This window comes from Pieris rapae, chromosome 21, assembly GCF_905147795.1.
Source record: "Pieris rapae chromosome 21, ilPieRapa1.1, whole genome shotgun sequence".
NCBI lineage: Eukaryota > Metazoa > Arthropoda > Insecta > Lepidoptera > Pieridae > Pieris > Pieris rapae.
In genome coordinates this window covers 5,130,822-5,151,823 of record NC_059529.1, presented here as the reverse complement: position 1 = coordinate 5,151,823, position 21,002 = coordinate 5,130,822, and the positions used below count along the sequence as shown (strand labels likewise).

The 21,002-nt window shown below is 32.6% G+C and overlaps 1 protein-coding gene across 1 annotated transcript; it reads left to right on the top strand.

Moving 5' to 3' along the window:
- The first annotated feature begins 325 nt into the window (after positions 1-325).
- LOC110999186 (zinc finger protein 62 homolog) lies at positions 326-20,209 on the top strand. Its single transcript, XM_022268124.2, has 15 exons — positions 326-807; positions 1,181-1,414; positions 1,632-1,807; positions 2,071-2,182; positions 2,579-2,710; positions 3,373-3,537; positions 4,260-4,346; positions 5,850-5,964; positions 6,703-6,916; positions 7,854-7,962; positions 8,550-8,670; positions 9,182-9,340; positions 19,091-19,259; positions 19,900-19,977; positions 20,064-20,209. Exons 1-15 carry the CDS (start codon positions 549-551, stop codon positions 20,100-20,102), a joined length of 2,169 nt encoding a protein of 722 aa, XP_022123816.2. The 5' UTR covers positions 326-548; the 3' UTR covers positions 20,103-20,209.
- Positions 20,210-21,002: the final 793 nt, after the last annotated feature.

The following is a 21,002-nucleotide window of genomic DNA, read 5'->3' as shown; positions in this document are numbered from 1 at the left end:
TAAAGATTATGTAATATATTATTTTCGTTAATATTATCCTATATATTGTGTTCATATATAATCATATATTTAATTTCCACTTGGTTAGTATTTTTATCTTAGCACACTTATAGGTGCCTCGACTAAGCTCCAAATGATTTTCTTTACCATCTTTTGTACAACTTTGAAGTTTGAACTTGCTAAACTTTGGAAAGTAAAGAGGTTATAGTGTTATCTGTGGGGTACATTATGTATTTTGTTATGATGTCTTATTAGTCTGTGGTTAAGACGTTTCGAGTCAAATTCGTGCTTTTAACTGTAGTTGCTATCACAGAGCATACTTTCAAGTTTCAACATCATCTAAAAATGATTTCAATGGCGTGAAGTAAACTCCGAAGTCCGATTGTTGTGAATTGTGTGCAATATTTTGAGTTAGTAAATTAGTCTGAAGTTCTTCAAAACAGTTTTATCCGAAAGTTGTTATGAAAAATGACATCAAAATCATAGCAATGTCTTAAATAACGATTGAGAAAGAACATAGACTTTTTTTATGGGCTAGTAGCGTTTTAATGTTGAATAGGCTAGGCAAAATGATCTCCTGTCCACTCTGTTGCAGTAGTGCATTCAAAACCAAGGCATTGCTCATTGATCATCTAACTCAAATTACCAATAATATACTTTGTCCGATATGCTCAGTTAATATAACATCAATTGATTGTCTTATTGACCATCTCAAGAGCAACAATTGTATAGGCACAATAGTTTTGAACCTTCATCAGAACCAGCTTGTACAACAATCAGACTATAACTCGGAGTCAATTAGCAATGGTAAGACAAAAATTGTGGTAAAATGACTAACCAAATCATGAATGAAATAATAATTGGTGATTAATTTAACGGACTTATACCAAACCTTAAAACCTATTGCTAAAGTATACACAGACAAATAGATGTGCATAATGTACCTGAAAGATTAACATTACCATAATTTTTTCTGGTGATGCTTATGAAAGTTCAGTGGTTTTAACAGTGGCTTATCATTTATGTTATGTCAAATATGAAGGCTTTTATTTTAAATAATCCTAGAGCCTTACAGAAATACTAACCTTTGTAAATATTTGTTTAGATATTTTGTCATCACTAAAAAAATAAAAACAATACTAAAATAAAATTTGATTTGATAATGTGTTTTTTATTATAGAAACACAAGATTCTGATAATACTGAAGTAAAAGAAACGAATATTGAAGATATTTCTGAAGTCAGCTCATTGTATACAGAAATATTAAATAAACAACATACACAGGAATTGAGGATTGTTAAAGAGTGTGGTGATAAATATGTAATAATAGATGATAAAGGTTCAGTAATTAATACTGGACATACTTTTGTGTCCACACAAAATGAAGATGGTACTGTATCATACATAATTGAAGGTATGTGGTTGTGTTGTATATAATTTTAATTATTACTTAAATGTGTCTTTTAATGTGAGTAAATCTCTGTTGTAGAAATTTTGTTTTTTGTGGGTATGAGTAGTCATTGAGAGTATTTTATCTGACTTTAACTTTAAGATTTCATGTATTCCCCATATGAAATAAAGCTGTTGTTGAATTATTGTTAATATTTATATTGCTTAATATATTTTTTCAGAAACTAAACTACCTATAGAGGATGATCCTGAGCTGGTACCAAAAGTGGAAGAAGAAAGTCAAGACAGTATTGAGGAATCTGAAGAGATATACAGTTGTAACACTTGTTCAATGACATTCTCTTCTGTTCTTGATCATATAAAGCAGTACCATACAGACCAAAATGTAGTTGTTGAGGTAACACCCTTGTTATATAAATATGTGTAATGACCAGAAAATTATAATATTTATTAATAAATAAATTGTTGTTTAAAATTTAAAGTAGGTTTTTGATGTTCTGAGCAATTCCAACTAGCTTGAATTATTTTTATGTACTAAATATTTGCAGCTGACACAACAAAACTTCTTTATTAAGATAGATTCATTTATATATTGAATGTGACATCATTTAATACTATTATGATCATTGATCATTTTAATATTATAATAATTTTATACAGGAGCCAATTGACTCTACTGCCATACAGGAATATCAAAATTATAATGAAAATTTGGAAGACAACAGCCATTTCATATCAGAAGACATTGTTCATAATGTGACACAAGAGAATCGTAAGTGTTAAAACTTGTCTATGCTCACTACTAATTTATATTATATTTTAGATTACTTTATTTAATTAAAAATTTTATAGTTATTTATTTGCCAGTTAGTTGCATTACTCTATTATAACAACGAAAATAGTTGATTAATTACTCTTAATTTTATTAATAATTTCTTCTTTTGGTAGTTGATACTAAGGGATTTTAAATTTGCAATAAATCCAAAATATATGGATATATTTAGATTGCCATAAATTATGATTAATGGATATTTTTAACTAGTCAAGTAGGTGTACTTTTTCTTCTTAACTCTTAAATATTATTACCATCTCTTATTTCCGTCACTATACAAACATTTGTGTGTTTGTTGTAGGTCACATTTATAAGTTCCTTTCATTTACCTTTCAGTGGCAGTTAATCAAAAAGCAGCCAAACAAGTAAAATCCAAACAATCAAAAAACAAGAAATGCTTTGTCCGGTTAGAAATGCTTGATAAATCAAATATAAATGAAAATGATGAATCAAAAGAACAGTCAATAGGTAAGTTTTATTGTTTAAGTGGTGGATTTTTTTTGCCAATTAGGAAATAATTCTATGTACTCTCTTCATTTCCTTAAAGTAAAGTACATTTAAAGATACTAATCTTTAAATAAGTTACATTGTATTACACTGGTTATAAAAAAAAACTTGTAGCTTACTATGCGATTTCTATTAGCCTTGTCTATGGTTAAGTTGATAAAGGAGTACAACTAAAATATTAAGTAAATGAAATTACTCATTTTTTAGGAAAAATTTAATAAATTGTACTCGGATTTTTATCCGTAGAATTCTGACAGGTATAACCTTTTTGGCGGGCCACATTTTTCTATTTCAATACCTGAAATACGTAGCATTTTATTTTTTATTGCCCTCAAATTTGTCCCTTTTTCGGTGGAAAATATTTTTTGTACTAACATTCATGAAATGTCAGAATTCTGCGGAATGAAAAATCAGAGTTTAAAAACTATGTTTATTGGTATACAATACAATAAAGAACTAATTTAGTTCTATTAAATATAGCAAATCGCTTTTAATAACTTTTTATCTATTTTTTATTAAATCATATACAACTACATGTATTATTATTGTTGTCTACTATAACTAATACTTCTATGGAAGTATCAAATATTTAATTTAATAGGGAAAATAATTTCACATTATAGAACAAGATAGTGATCCCACCTACCACAAGGTTGTTATAAAAACTCTTCAAACGGATGACAAGAAAAGTACAGTTTACAGTTGTATGTACTGCAATATTGTGGTTTCTTCGCTGGCTGAGTTCAAGCAACTACCTTGTACGCTCAGTACAGACACAAATGGTCCTCGTAAGTTTGCAAAAAATTAATTATTTACAAAATATATTGTTAAAAATTCTATTATTAGGATTTTAATGTTGTATTTGATTACATTTTTTAAATGCATTTTTTTTATTTTTTTCGCTTAATTCATTTAAAATACGAAATTTTATTGTCTCTGTTATCTTCTTGAGTAATTAGTAATAATGAAATAAATTAAAAACCAAGATTTGTTCACCACTACTTTGAACATATTAACAACTAATTTAAAAGATTTATCATGTTATAAAACAAAATTTAATTGTGTGTATATATAAGGTTGTCTTAACGTTTTGGTTAATTTAAAATTACAATCGTAATAATATTAAAACTAATGTAAAGTCAAACTTTGTAAAATATAATAATACTAGCAGACTCTGCCAAGCGTTGCTGTGGCTTAGGTTTTTGTTAGAACTAAACTATTCAAGGGAAACGGTAGGAGAACTTATGTGAAACGTAGATAGCACATGTGAAACGTTGGTACTTTTAACAGCGCCATCTGTTAGAATTTTATCAAATAATAAACAAATAATTTGCAATAAAATAAAATTGCGACTATAATTAAAGATCTAAGCTATCCAATCTCTTAAGTTGAACCAGACTGCTCACGGTGTGCCAATTTAATTTAAAATCGGTTAAGTAGTTTAGGCGTCCATCGCGGACATACATCGTGACAGGACATTTATATAAATTAAGATATGATTTCTTTTTAGCAAAATATACCTGTACCGTCTGCTCGATAGGCTACGATAATCCGAAGTCTCTGTGTGCGCATATGAAAGTTCATAAGGAGAAACCAAGTAAGTTAAACTAAATCTTGTCCAAGTTTCATATTTAACAGGTCAACCAACATATGTTATTACTAGAGGTCTGACTTCGCAAGGGTGAACATTTATCATTATATATTATATTCATGTTCATTATATTCATCATATATTATTTTTTAAACATCTAAACATACAGTAAATGCAGGAGATAAATAATGTATTTAGCAACAGTGTATCGCTGGCTCCCTTTGGTTACGGTTGATTAGTGAATACAAAATGATAACAGTATAAATAATAAACATCAGCAATCATATTTTTTACACCTTGGTTAACATTATTGTAGTTATATATATATATATGTATTATGGTCAAAGAATTTTTTAAATCGCTCCAGTACGTTTTTGAGCCAATTCGTTACATACAAATATTTCCTGTCTATAATATTAGTATAGATTATGTATCGATTAGTATTGTCGTCTAAAATACATTATAATTATATAATAGCGAGTGGCATTATATATACCAATGGCCATTGGCCAGTGAAAGATTAACACAATTAGGGCCTGTTTCACAATATCCGGATAAGTTCCAAATAAGCTATTTATTACTTATTGGTAGGATAAATAGTATTTTTTGCGTTTCACGACTGTCAGATAGCGCTATACATCATGAAATGTGAAGTATCTTATTCGGAACTTTTATCTTTCGAATAATTTATGTGTTGCATAGCTATTTGGCACTTTATCCATACATTGTGAAACAGGCCCTTAGTCAGTAGGCCATTCAAATTTTGCCGCCCCTTCTTACCTTTGCATTTTGATACCCTACCCCATATATGGACAACCACCGGCTCGCGGACCGGATCCGGCCTGCTGTAAGATTTGATCCGCCCGCGAGATATTTTGAAATAACCCAACGAAAAAAATTATTACATTATTATTTTTTATTAACTATCTTCGTTAATTATCGTGTATTTTCGCTTTTTTTCGTTGATTTTCGTGTATATTCGTTTATCATCATGTATATTCATTTATCGTTTATCATCGTGTATATTTATTTTTTCGTTTATCTTCGTAAATTTTCGTGTACTTTCGTTAATTTTCGTGTATTTTCGGTTATCTTCGTTTATCTTCGTTAATTATCGTGTATTTTCGCTTTCTTTCGTTGATTTTCGTGTATATTCGTTTATCTTCGTGTATTTTCGGTTATCTTCGTTTATTAAATAAATAAATAAATTTATTATTTCTGTAAGATAAAAAAAATTGGGACAAATTTGTCGCCCTAGGCTCCAGCCTACTCAACTGTTAAATCCGCCACTGCCAATGGCGCTACAATCTTTTAGGTCGTGGCCCGATATCTGTATATGTTTAGTGATCATTTCTATGACTCCCGTAAACACTTTTGACGGACGAATTATAATTTCTGAATTTTACTCTTTACGACTGGTAAACCCGCACATAGTACGTTGCTGCAGCCGCGACGTACGCATGTTATATACGCACGTCTGTTCTTACGTTAAACATATTTTTATTACAGCCGCTGACTGTGTGTCAACCGCGCGGAGTACTAAATGCCACTGCGAGGTATGCAATACCTGGTTTCCGACGACCAAAGCCCTCAAGCTGCACAGGCGAATGCATTATCCCATCAAGTAAGTCTCTTCACCTTCAGAAAATGTTCTTTGGTTATTTCGCCCGTTAATTTAAGCCTCATAACAGCGTTGTTTTTCTTTTAAAATCTTAAAACGGTCGGTAGAATTGTTGACTTAAAAACATTAGTAAATCAAAATTTAGTCCAAATTGGTCATGTATACTTATGAATATAAAAAAAATACGATCTAAATTTACGTATACATTGGTACATAACGGAAAATAATTACAATTTTTAATGTGACATTAGTGATTAGACAAACACGAATCATGAAGAGAAAAAAAAAATAAAGGAAAATTTTATTTTAAAGTGTGAGGGAAGCAACTATGGATATCCAGACCTAGATGCTTAATCATTCTCAATCTGGATATCGGTGAGTTTTATTCCAGCTTCTGAAAAACGCTTTATCGTGCAAATGGGGGGCGGTCCTTTGGGCACACGAAATGTATTCTGAAGGTCTGCCCGGGCAAAGACGATGTTTAGGTATTAGGTTCTCACAATCTCTTCCTTAAGGATCTTTGCCTTACCTACGGCTGCAATCACCCCGATGACGTCATACCTTGAAACGCCAACGCACGCGCCCTAGGCACTGAGAATGTTCATGGGTATACCAATTAACAACTAGCCACTGGACTCTTCATGTCAGTCGGTGTTAACACTGGTCTAGAAGAGAAGAGAACGTTGGAGAAACTGTTAAGCCTTCCTCCACACCATTGGTAAAAAAAATGATAAATTTCAGACCTCGTCCAATTCAGTTGCCTGAAGGATCAACGGGCCCCAATACGGAGACGTTTGTATGCCCCATTTGCAAGAAGGAGATACCTGTTCACTATAGATTAATTCATCAGAACTCGCATAAATTGTCTGATGATTTGACCTGTGATGTTTGTAATAAGCAATTCTCAACGAGGGAGCTACTTGAGATGCACACGAATGTACATAATATGTATAAGGTTAGTTTCAAAATGGTTTATCAAATCTTGACAGAGATGCAGGGGGGGGGGGGTAAATCATAGGAGTTTTTATGAATAATTTAGGGGTGGACTACTTAACATTTAGGGGGATGAAAAATGGAGGTTGTCCGATTCTCAAGCCGGTTGAGCCATTTCAGAGTTACAGTTTCGTTACAAACACCGCGACACGAGAATTTATATATTAAATTTTATTACTCTAAGGGCCTGTTTCACAATGTCCGGATAAGTTCCAAATAAGATATTTATTATTTATTGGTAGGATAAATAGTATTTTTGCGTTTCACGACTGTCAGTTAGCGCTATACGTCATGAAATTCGAAGTATCTTATTCGGAACTTTTATCTTTCGAATAATTTATGTGTTGCATAGCTATTTGACACTTAATCCATACATTGTGAAACAGGCCCTAAGTGTGTGTCCTCCTCAAACTTTTTTCACCCTATTTTGTGTCATCGTCGTTCATTTTTTTCCATTAAAAGTCGGAGACTGTTTTTGTAAAAATGTAATAATGCAAGATATCAAAAAATTGACGTCTGTTTACAAGCATTTTACGTCACAGCTGCCGCCATCTTGCCTAAACAAACGTTTTGATCAGTCAAGAAATTGTTTAATTACATTTTTGAAGCGAATACCTAATATAATAAAATACGACTTTTAATACGACTGTTGTAGGCCTGTCAAACATTCTAACCACTAGTTTGATTGGGCAGTTAGTTTGCTTATTAGAACTCTTCTGAATACTCGCTATGGTAATATGGTAATATGGTAATATGCTTGTAAACTAAGAGCGATTAAAAAATATGGCGGGGTGTTGCTAGTTCTCACCCGCTGCTTTGGTAACTGCTAGCAAAAATAGATTATTTTATTTTATAAGTGTAAATTTGATTTGGAAATTGAAGTAATTTAATAATATCAGATAAACACAAAAAAGCAAGAGAACGAAGAACTTCGATACCAGTGCCTTTATTGTGTGAGGAAATTTGCGAAACCGCACGAGAAGGTGAAACATGAGAGGATCCATACAGGTTCGTATTCGACATCTTCTCTTCTCTCTTTGGTGATTTGGCTGTAATTTTCATGTTGTCTTTCTGTCATCTTCAGGTGCACCAATCGACGGTGTGTGTTAGGAACAGAAGGTTGATCAAAATCTTATGATTTGTAGGATTTTATTTGAATAATTTGATACCAAAATATTTTTCTTCAAATCTATATTCAGTTTTTATAGCAATATCTCGATATATTCGATTTCCTGAATCGAAGTTAGAAGAAGAAGTTAGTTCCTGCCTCAAGAAGTTAGTTAATTACGTTTTGGCTATATTTTCGGAAAATCCATCTGAATGATAACAAAGATAAAGCATTAATACTTTGGAAATACAAATCTTAGTAATTACTACATTCAAACGAAATATGTATAGTTTATTAATCGATAAATGTCGAAAACGCTTAAAAATATGTCTATATATATTTTCGCCTTTGTATATCTTTATATATATTTCGGTCCTGACAAATCTTTCCCGATGATTCTTTTATGACATTCACCAAGCACGCTCGTCGGTTATACTTTTTCTCTAGTATGTATAATATAAGAGCTATAAATTAATTAAAATTACAGGTGAAAAACCCCACGTTTGTGAAATTTGTGGAAAATCGTTTCGTGTTTCGTATTGTCTTACGTTGCATATGCGAACGCACACGGGCGCACGCCCTTACGAATGTCCGCATTGTCCCAAAAGGTATGTTTTCATTGTATGTATGTATGTATGCAATTCGGTTTAGCAAATATTTTTGAGTAAGGAATCGTTTAAGTAGCATTGTTATCAGCAGAACAGATATGACATTTAAATATTTAAAGTTTTTTTTTATAGAACAGGAACGAGCAGGAGGCTCATCTGATGTTAAGTGATACCGCCGCCCATGGACACTCTCAATGCCAGAGGGCTTACGAGTGCGTTGCCGGCCTTTTAAGATTTGGTACGCTCTTTTCTTGAAGGACCCTAAGTCGAATTATTAGCGTTTAATACTTTTTTTAGCATTACGTATAGAACATACGCACAATGTTAATACTCGGAACAAACGCAGGCCGCAATTTTCCCGTAACCCATAGAATATAGAGTTGTCAAATGTTATACTAAGTTGTTAAATAGGTTAACTATTATGCTTAAGTTATTATTTTTAAAATATTTTATAGCCTGGTTTAAATTTAGTGAATCAAAACCATAGAGTATAGTTGTATATTTTTTACAGATTCAAAGCGCATAGCGTATACCACCATCACATACTATCGCATTCGGACGTACGAGCGTACAAATGTCCATTCTGTCCAAAATCGTTCAAGACGTCAGTACAACTTGCCGGACACAAAAATTCTCACACAAAACCTTTTCAGTGCCAAATTTGTAATAGGTATGTATTAACATGTATGTTTTGTGATGGATATGTCGCAGCCAACTAGCTTAATTAGCCGTTCAATTAACAGCCTAACGTTTAACTAACCGAAACGAAACTTTTCACACTGACAATATGGCGTCGGCAAACTATAACTTTGATGGTGTTTTCCAAAATTTCATGAAAAAAACAAGTACAATGGAAGAGTTTGAATAATAATTTGAATTTTACTCAAGCAATTTAATAAAAAAAAATATTTTTTATGTCATATATTTCATCTTTTTTATGTTTGCTAAATAATGACTATATCATACTAACAATGGCAGTCAGTTTTTTAAAGTTGTAACAAATGCTACGGCTAAATCTTTCAGGCCGCTAGTTAAACAGCGCAGTTTAGTTAAAAGCCTAGACAGTTAATTGAACGGCTAATTAAGCTAGTTGGCTGCGACATGTAGACTTTTAACTCCGTTATTCATAAACTAGTACGGGATCCCTTCGCTCGATTCTAAACCTGATTATGTTCTTATGTAATTAATTTTAAACTAATGTTGTATGCAAATTACTATTGAAAGCATGGCAACCGTTTTTTGCCATTACTACTTTAAATAGCTCTTTGAACGCGTTAACTTAAGATCGATTTTAAGATTTATCGGCTTGAGATGAAAATTTGGTTTTGGGCTGTAAAGTGTAAAGTCCATTTAGTAGCTTAACATCACTTCGACCGAATTAAAGCGAGTGAAATTAAGGCATTTTAGGTTGCAGGTTTATCTTTTTCTCTTTTGTTAGTAGTAGGGATTCACGGGTTCTGCCTCACTCGCTGCCTCAGTCAACCTAACCCCCCGTGCCGGGGACTGCCTCACTCGCTGCCTCAGTCAACCTAACCCCCCGTGTGTTTCTGGCTCAGCGGCAGTCCCCACCTAAAAAAAAAAAAAAAAAAAAAAAAAAAAAAGTTTGGTCTCTTTCCCCACTAAACAGACCGTGCTGAGTCGATAGCACTCACTCCCGAAGCGATATTTCTCTCTGTTTCGAAGTTAGGTTTTGCTATACGTTGCAAATTAATCGATTTACTAATCACCTCATAATAAGAATGTAACGTCTCGTCCAAATCCTCATTTACTAATCACCGAGTCAGTTTCGTATCTATAATTAGCAAATTACCATGCGCATTTACCTGCAAATGCACCAGGACAGATGGGAAAAGGATTTACTGAACATTAAAAATATGATTTCCGTGTTTTATGTGTTTATTTGCATTATGTTACAATACAACTTTACTAGTGTCATGTCATTTCTTGGCGAGTCATACGAAAAATTTCTGAGGTAATCTTCCAAGCTGAAACCCCAGAACTTGTAGTACAAATATACTACACAATACTCCCCACAAAAGGCAGAATAGATGTCCTGAACGCTAGCTGTATTATAGCTCCATACCCGACAATTTCTTCTTAAAAAATCCGCTATTACTCTAATAGGCTTACGTCCAAATGAATCAAAATATTCTCCAACTTTTTCGTGGTTGATATGAATAGCTACCCAATGAGATCCTGGTTGTGAGTCAGGGTCGAGATTGCATATAATAAATGTGGGTAAGTGTACGTGCATTGGTAGGCGATTCGAGGGGTACACGCTATACTGGATGCTGGGATGTATTTTATGGAGACTCATTTGCAGGTTTAATGTATTCATTTTTACTCCAACGCGTTTGACCTTCTACTCTTATATATTGCACTAAATACAATTCCAATTCCTATCAATCATCCACCTCAACTAACATCTCGTTGTATTGTCATCCCAATATATGTGATATCTTATATGCATTTATTTAGAAAAGTAGGGAAACTATTAATGAGAAACCATATTTTTATTTATTATATTTCATTCCGTTTATTATTCTCAATTTAATCATAAGTACATAAAAGTCATTTCTTAACTACTATAATCCACACATACATTTCTGTTCTTATCTATTTCTATAATGTTTGAAAACTCTGCATAAACTACACAGTTAATTGTTTCAGTCAATGCGTTCTCGAATCTTACTTCCATTCTCACACTACCATGACGAATGAGATTCCAGTGAATATTAGAGTTAGCTGATAAGTCGGGGGTTAAATCAAAGGCTAGTAAACAGTATCCATCTGAGTATTGCTCCCTCGATATCCCATTACCTTCGTTAAGAAAATGTATACCGGTACCTGAGTACAGTGTGTGGTATGCGCTGGCAAATACATCGTTTGGGAATGATGGTTGTAATGATTTTGATGGTATTTGTTGACCGTCTATATATAAACTAAAGGAGCAAATACCGAAGTTTTCAAAGTTGAATGGGTTTTTATTATAACTACCATTGAAGGCGGTATTATTAACAAAACCAATGATACATCTCTTAGGAACCTGTCCTAAAAATATATTGTCCAGTGTCTTACCCTGCACACCAGATGGTATGGTCAGGACTTTCACTTCGCCTCTTGTTATAGGATATTTAGCTGTAGTAGTGGCAAGAACCTTTTGATGGGCTATTAGTATTGATGGATTAATTTTTGCTCTGCGTATTATTAAAGTTGCATCTGTGATACAGACTTTGTACTTATTATCTGCATTCTGTGACATGAGGTTAAATGTTTCTCTCGATCTCACTAATTTTATAGATAGTTCGACCCCGTTAATGAGGAATTTATCTTGATTGAATATATCCCCATGTAAATGTCCAATCATTTCGACATCCTTACCATCCTTTGAAAGTTGTTGTCTTTTGTAAAAGCCCTTATTTGCCTCATTAGTTTCATTCATTTTACCAGCTGTATCCTCGTACCATAAACCACATGTCAAATGTGATTTTTTGGCAGATGATGAATAATTTAATAGAGTTTCTATGAAAGCACGATATGCATAAGTATTATTTGGGGGTGACACAAGTTTTTGGTTTAGGTAAACATCCAATTGGTTAAATAAAGAATGTAACCAATTATTGACTGGTGCCACTACATTAGCTGCATTAACTACAGAACCGTCTTGATTTTTAATTTGAGCCTTGAGATGGAGTAGTGTATGCGAAAGGTCTATGTAGTCGTCTCCTGTACCAGGTACTTGGAATTCGATGGGTCCATCATCGCTTAATGAAGAAATTGGTTTGTAGTGTATCCAGTGCCCATATTCGATACTTGTTTGTGTGGAAGGAAGAGCAAATAGGTCCAATTCAGATTTAACACACTCACATGAATGATTATGAATAAATGACATTATGATTAGTTTGAAAATATATCTTTGGAAATATTAATATTTTTGTTCCTTGTTTTCCTTAAAGCGTCTTTCTTCTTAAGAGGTGAAACTCGAATGAGCTCATTTCTATATTTTCGTCTTTTATTAACACCCGATCCAGTCATAAGTTCATCAATTTTGGTATCAACTTTGTGTTTAAGGTTAGAACTAGCACTTTTCAAACGATTTTTAATTGATTCTTTAATGGGGCGACTAGCTACAACATCTGACAAAAGCCCAATACCACTGTTAAGTGCTTCTTTTCCAATCACCTTAGCACCACTAGTGAGTAAAGGTAGCACACTTCGAAATAACCCCCCAAGAAAACTGCCGATACCATGACCACGTTGATGTAAGGCTCCTTTGTAGATTACATTAATACCAGATCCAGCTTGTTGCGAATAATAATGTTCATAAGGACATATAATAGTATCTTGAGGTGTATACATTTCAAAAAAGATATAAAGATTATATTTTTTTAAAATGAAGTTTCACACACGATGTACCGTATTGAAATGGTACCGCATTTCCCGTGGTTGTTCTTATATCTACCTCAATAACATCAAATTCTCTTCTCATAACAGGTAAATAATGTGGTGGTGAAAATATATGCATTTTATTTGAACCATATATGTATTTAGCGGGATCTAAGGGTATAATTCTCAACAGGGGTGTCATGACATCACCAACAATTTGTGGTTCTATAATATCACAATACACAAATAATTGTGATGGTAACCCTAAATGTAGATTAGCAGGGCGTTTACTGATATTTTGATTTACTAGATTGGTATCTGGCTCAAACCCAAGTTGAAAACTCAAATTAGGTGATAGAGATAATGAAATTATTGATGGATCCTTTACTGCAACAGAGACAAACTTTGACACGGTGTCCTGGCGAAAACTAACTTTCTCTTTCGAATTTAAAGCTATAAGAATATTTTGTATATTATCATAGTTGGTGGCCGGTATATGGTTCTTATACATTAGTGTGGTCTCTTCGTTGTTGATGGTAGTTTTTTTACTTATGTACATAATATTTTCATGCTCTTGCACGGAGAACATAGTAGAGGGATATTGGAACTCAACTATACCTACCATCCATTCTCCTTCTAATGTAATGGGCTTAGGTAGTTTTGTAGAAAAATTTGAAGTCATATTTCCCGGAAAATATTGTGTGGAACTATTGCTGAGTAAAGTTAAATAAAAACTTTCCTTCATTGTAAAGTTTTGATAGAAGATAATAATACCCAAGAATTAAATTTGTTTGGGTACCCTTTCCACTTGACTAATGCTTCTTTTCTGAGTCCAGAGTTACGATACCTTAAGATTTTATCAATTTTATAATCAGAAGTGGGGGAAAATGTAACTTTTTGTAATTCTTTCTCATAAAATGTGCCTGTTATAGATTCATTTTCCAAATCCATCAAAGTGTATACAACACATGGTGAGCGATCTATAACTGAAGTTATAATAAATATTTCATCACTCCAATTACTTTCATAACCTTTTTGAAATGTATGTTTTTGTTTAGTAATTCTTACATGGTCACCGACTTTAAACTTGGGTAACTTTTTCAAATTTGAGTTACATGAAATTCCATCAAAATATAGATTCCTCCAAACTTTCATAATGTTTTGGTTATTAACATCACATGGTCTCATTTTTATACTAGAATGCACACTGTGATTATATGAACTAACTAAATCTTGTAAGATATCTATATAGCGATGTGTATTTTTATATGTAAAATAACGCCACATTTTCATTTTTAAAGTTCTCTGAAATCTTTCTACTATACTTGCTTTAATATCTGGATTATTTGTAGTATAATAATTTATATTTTTATTTTTTAAATAACTTTGGACATCTTTAGATACAAATTCTGTACCTTTATCTGATTGTATATGTCTAGGAACAGTTTTAGCTTCATCAAAAATGCTAGTAAAACACTGTTTTATTGTAACAGAATCTTTCTTTTTTATTGCTCTAACATACGCATATTTGCTAAAAACATCAATGACACATAAAATATACTTATATCCATCATTATCCTGTTCGTAAGTTCTTAAGTCACTCAAGTCAGCTTGCCACAATTCATTAAAATTTGATAAAATGTACTTATTTCGCAGAAATCTTTTTCGAACTGGCTTATGTAACGTATATGTTTCTTGAGACTGCAACCACGTCTCTACATCTGTTTTAGAAAGTTTTCCATTCATCGCTTTTGTTAATGTATTCACATTACTGTAACCGGCAGGATGTGAAATATCATAATATATTTGATGAAGCTTTAATATGGGGTCCATTTATCCCAATCAATTTTGTTTTTTATTTTACTGTTATGATTTGATTGAGTCGGAGAAGTGTAATCGATGCTTGATTCTTGGATCGGTAGTGTGTGATGTTTTTTAAGATTGCCAATATATTTAAGTCTTTTGAGATTACCAATGTATGTCAGTGGTATATTTATATCATTTAAAAATTCTGAGAATGTTTCCCAACCGATGGGATCTGCTTTCTTTGAGGGTCTTAATGCATCATTTACTAAATCAATAATATTACTTCCAGGAATTTCTTTTCCACTAATTACCACTGTACCATATTTATTCCATTGTAATTTATCACTATGGTTTTGAATGGATTCCATCAATAATTCTCCTTTCTTTATATAAGTTTTCGGAATCAAATTTAATATGTCCTGTGTTGACAACTGAAACGAGACGTCTTTACCCAACGACGGTTGTTCACCACCTACCACTTTTTCATTTTCATTTTCGTTATCAGTGAAATTAATTTTACCATCTTCATAAGTTTTATTATTTACTGTTTTTTCAGTAAATATTATTTCTTGAGGTTGACGTTCTACCATAGAAAAATGAAGGTATCTTTGTAAAATTTGTTGGTAAAGGGCCCATTTCTCACGATCTCCTAATTTGCTTGACATTATTTTTTCCATTTCACTGTCTAATCGACTTCGTGGTGTAACTTTATTTTCATTTTGTTGATGTGTTATTTTATCAACAAAATCGTGTTCAATAATCAGCATTTTTTTAGTATTCATAGTGGTTTATTAGTAAAACAACTTATAAGACTACTTAGAACAGTGCCTAATATTATTGGAAGAAAGGAACCTCCTTTTTGAATTAATATATTTTTTCTATATTCAAAACTTTTTCCTCTGCTTACTAGCTTACGTAAGGTATTTTTTAGGTTTTTAAGTTTAGACTTCTCTGCTCCTTTCAAAACGTTATAAATACACTCACAAAGACAGTTTATTTCTTGATTATTGCAGGTTTTCAGTAATACCTTCCGATGTCTTGGTTTTAATGTGTGTAGAGCTGACAATAAATCTTTATGTGTTGTTACTCGATGATACATAGTTTAAAACTGACTCAAAATCGTTGATTACAAAGATATTTATATGCTTTCATGGTGATATATAATGTACAATAGTGAGTGTTTTCAAAAATGTTTGATTTTATCCGGTGTGTATCATCAGTATTTTGTTTTAAATCAATCATCAAATATCCGTGAGCAACTTTTGTAGCATCTGCATATGATTCTTCGATAAATTTAGTGTTCTCAGGCGAAACCTGTCTGGCTAGAAATTTAATTTGTGTTTTATCACGGGGATTTTTGAAATAAATGATGTAACTTGAATTAAGGGAAATGTCACGTTGTCCTCTTCCTTGATGAAATAAGTTTTGTGTTATATAAAAAACACTTAAATTTCTATGGTGACTTCCTTTTGTAAATATATCAACAACTCTACCGTCAGATTCTCTCATTAAATCATCTATTATTATCAAATGAGGATTTTTACCATCGAACATATGCAAATCAGGCAACCCTTGATGATAATTCACTCCAGGTATATTATATAGTGGCTGCATTTCATCATAACACCATGTTATTTCAGAAAAAGACTCATTACATGCACTACCCCTATGTTTAATGAATTGTGCTACAAAGTTTGATTTTCCACATCCTGTTGGACCTGCTATGATTGCAGCAAAAGGATGAATAAAATGAATCATTTTTTTATACTTCTTTCTTCTTTGGGTATCCAAATAAAACTGAATATTTTTCTTTAAAAGATTTTATTTATACATTAAAGTTACTCTAAAATATAAATAAGGTAATATCTAAATAAAACAATAATATGAAAACATTATCTTACAAAATATTATAAAACACATAAATAAATAATAATGAGTAATGAAATTATCTACAACTAAATTTCATAAACATATTATTAATAATTTAGTTCACATTTTTCTTTTATTTTTTTTACTTGGAATTGCTAACGAGTTTATAATGGCCCAGTGGTATCGTATCTATATTATTTGGTAGAATGTGTCGCTTGGTATCATTAAAAGATAAACATGTTTTATTAATTTCTTGGGTGAAAATTGTATGTTTTAACGATTTAAATCGATACATTTTACAAAATTGAATATTAAATTTATTAAATAAACATGACTTATAATTGTCTAACGTTAATTTTTTTGTGACACATTTGTTAACACCCTTCGCCTTAGTAATAATTTTAGAATACAAAGTCTGTATCACAGATGCAACTTTAATAATACGCAGAGCAAAAATTAATCCATCAATACTAATAGCCCATCAAAAGGTTCTTGCCACTACTACAGCTAAATATCCTATAACAAGAGGCGAAGTGAAAGTCCTGACCATACCATCTGGTGTGCAGGGTAAGACACTGGACAATATATTTTTAGGACAGGTTCCTAAGAGATGTATCATTGGTTTTGTTAATAATACCGCCTTCAATGGTAGTTATAATAAAAACCCATTCAACTTTGAAAACTTCGGTATTTGCTCCTTTAGTTTATATATAGACGGTCAACAAATACCATCAAAATCATTACAACCATCATTCCCAAACGATGTATTTGCCAGCGCATACCACACACTGTACTCAGGTACCGGTATACATTTTCTTAACGAAGGTAATGGGATATCGAGGGAGCAATACTCAGATGGATACTGTTTACTAGCCTTTGATTTAACCCCCGACTTATCAGCTAACTCTAATATTCACTGGAATCTCATTCGTCATGGTAGTGTGAGAATGGAAGTAAGATTCGAGAACGCATTGACTGAAACAATTAACTGTGTAGTTTATGCAGAGTTTTCAAACATTATAGAAATAGATAAGAACAGAAATGTATGTGTGGATTATAGTAGTTAAGAAATGACTTTTATGTACTTATGATTAAATTGAGAATAATAAACGGAATGAAATATAATAAATAAAAATATGGTTTCTCATTAATAGTTTCCCTACTTTTCTAAATAAATGCATATAAGATATCACATATATTGGGATGACAATACAACGAGATGTTAGTTGAGGTGGATGATTGATAGGAATTGGAATTGTATTTAGTGCAATATATAAGAGTAGAAGGTCAAACGCGTTGGAGTAAAAATGAATACATTAAACCTGCAAATGAGTCTCCATAAAATACATCCCAGCATCCAGTATAGCGTGTACCCCTCGAATCGCCTACCAATGCACGTACACTTACCCACATTTATTATATGCAATCTCGACCCTGACTCACAACCAGGATCTCATTGGGTAGCTATTCATATCAACCACGAAAAAGTTGGAGAATATTTTGATTCATTTGGACGTAAGCCTATTAGAGTAATAGCGGATTTTTTAAGAAGAAATTGTCGGGTATGGAGCTATAATACAGCTAGCGTTCAGGACATCTATTCTGCCTTTTGTGGGGAGTATTGTGTAGTATATTTGTACTACAAGTTCTGGGGTTTCAGCTTGGAAGATTACCTCAGAAATTTTTCGTATGACTCGCCAAGAAATGACATGACACTAGTAAAGTTGTATTGTAACATAATGCAAATAAACACATAAAACACGGAAATCATATTTTTAATGTTCAGTAAATCCTTTTCCCATCTGTCCTGGTGCATTTGCAGGTAAATGCGCATGGTAATTTGCTAATTATAGATACGAAACTGACTCGGTGATTAGTAAATGAGGATTTGGACGAGACGTTACATTCTTATTATGAGGTGATTAGTAAATCGATTAATTTGCAACGTATAGCAAAACCTAACTTCGAAACAGAGAGAAATATCGCTTCGGGAGTGAGTGCTATCGACTCAGCACGGTCTGTTTAGTGGGGAAAGAGACCAAACTTTTTTTTTTTTTTTTTTTTTTTTTTAGGTGGGGACTGCCGCTGAGCCAGAAACACACGGGGGGTTAGGTTGACTGAGGCAGCGAGTGAGGCAGTCCCCGGCACGGGGGGTTAGGTTGACTGAGGCAGCGAGTGAGGCAGAACCCGTGAATCCCTACTACTTTTGTTACATTAAAAGCATGCAATAAGTTTCGCATTTAAATATATATTTTTAATTTATCATATTTAATTCACAATAAATTTCTAATTATATTCATTTTTGTTTACCCGAATAAACCATATTTGTGTTCTAGATATAAAAATATGTTGTTTTTAGGCCATTCGCGTCCTTATACGCCGTACGCTTACACATGGAAGTACACTCGCGTCTAAACAGCCTAAAATTCAAATGTACTGAGTGTGGTGCTAGTTACGCGCGGCCCTTCGCCCTCAAGGATCACGTGAAGCAGGCACATTCCCACATAGAAGCCAGTGTTGATAATATGGTGAGTATTTTTTTTCTGCTAAAAATATCCAGCCAACAATGAAATACGAAAAATCTGAATATTGAGAAATTCAAAAAGCTTACACTAAATAATTTAAACATTCAAAATTAAAAAAAAAATGTACTCGGATGTTTATACTTTAATGTCACATTTCAAGAGATGAGGTAAAAATTCTCATATGCTTTTGGATGAAAGTTGCAATTAATTTGCACATTACGTGGTTTGTGATTTCTTAACTATTAATTATCTGATATTTTTATAAGAACAAACAAATTACTTCTCAACTGCTATCGTCTGTCAAATGTCAATTGTCATCTGTCAAATTTGTTGCGAAATGCATGGAATATGGCAGAATCAGATTTGAAATGGATATGTGAGACTTTAATTTTCGTCAATTTTGTATGTTTTTGTTAATATGTTGTAAGTGGTGTTGGACCATTGACTCTAATTTATAATTAATATGTGTTTGAACCCCAGCCGTGCATTAATAGACTTCTGTGTGCGCAATTAACACTCGCTTGCACATCCACAAAGTCGTCATTTGAACATTTGACAATCAAAAAAACATATAGATCTATTTTTCAATTCTACAGATTTATCCATGAAAATTGTAAATCTAAGATTAAATATATGTTTTAAGGTTGAACAGAAAGAGACTAAACTGATTTGGGATGGAAATATAGACGAAACGGAAGGAATTGAATCACAAGACACTGAAGTATGTATATCTCCTTAAATTATTCGTCCATAGAAAGAAATATATAAACCTTAGAGGTTTTTATTTAATATTTGTTTCTGTTTCAGATGAGCGAATTAAATTCGACTGAACTTATTATAAGTTAAATATTTTGTAGTATGTATAGTATATATATATGTATAATGTAAATAAAATAATCAAATCAAATCAAAGTCATTTATTCATTTAGGTAACATAATGTCAACTTATGAACGTCAAAAAATAAATGTATATGAAATGCTTATAATTTTACATTATTGCCAGTTCTCAAATCAAGGGTGTAGATTGGACGAAACGAACTGGCAATAAACGCTCCGCCACTCTTTTTAATCGCGAAGTATTTGTTTTACACAACGTTTGTAAGGGAGCTGCAAACATTAGAGCGCGGCCACACGATGCGTTAATGGTGCGGTGCGACGCCGGAGTTCTGCCGCAACGTCATCCTACATACAAATTACTATACGATGCCACACGACGCGTCCCACCGCAATCGCGCCGGACTAGTGACCTGCGAGACGAGGCGGAGAGGGCTAAAATATATTGCCACACCGCATAGCCCGGGCACCCATAGCTCGAAATAATTGCGTTGAATTACGTTGCGGTGCGGCGCCGCAACGTAACCGCATTGCGTAGCCGCGCTCATACATCATGTTCCACATGATATCTTAAGTAACTTAAATGAAAAATGTAATTGTTAAGACACAATTTCTTATTGGTTTCCAAATTACCATTCGTTAGTTTGACTTATTATCTTGAAAATACAAATTGTAATTATTGAATAAAATATATTTTCGAAAATAAATTGCTAACTCTGATTGCATAACAAAACAATCCCGAATAAAGTTAAATGGTAATATAAATCCTCTTTTCACAAAACCAAAATCAATAGAAACTTTTTTATGACTTACGTCTCTTTCTGTCAAATGCGATGCGCTTCGATGAAATGAGATAGGTATTTATGAAGTCTCCAGCTGGTTTTAAACTGAAAACGCGTATGCAAGAACAAT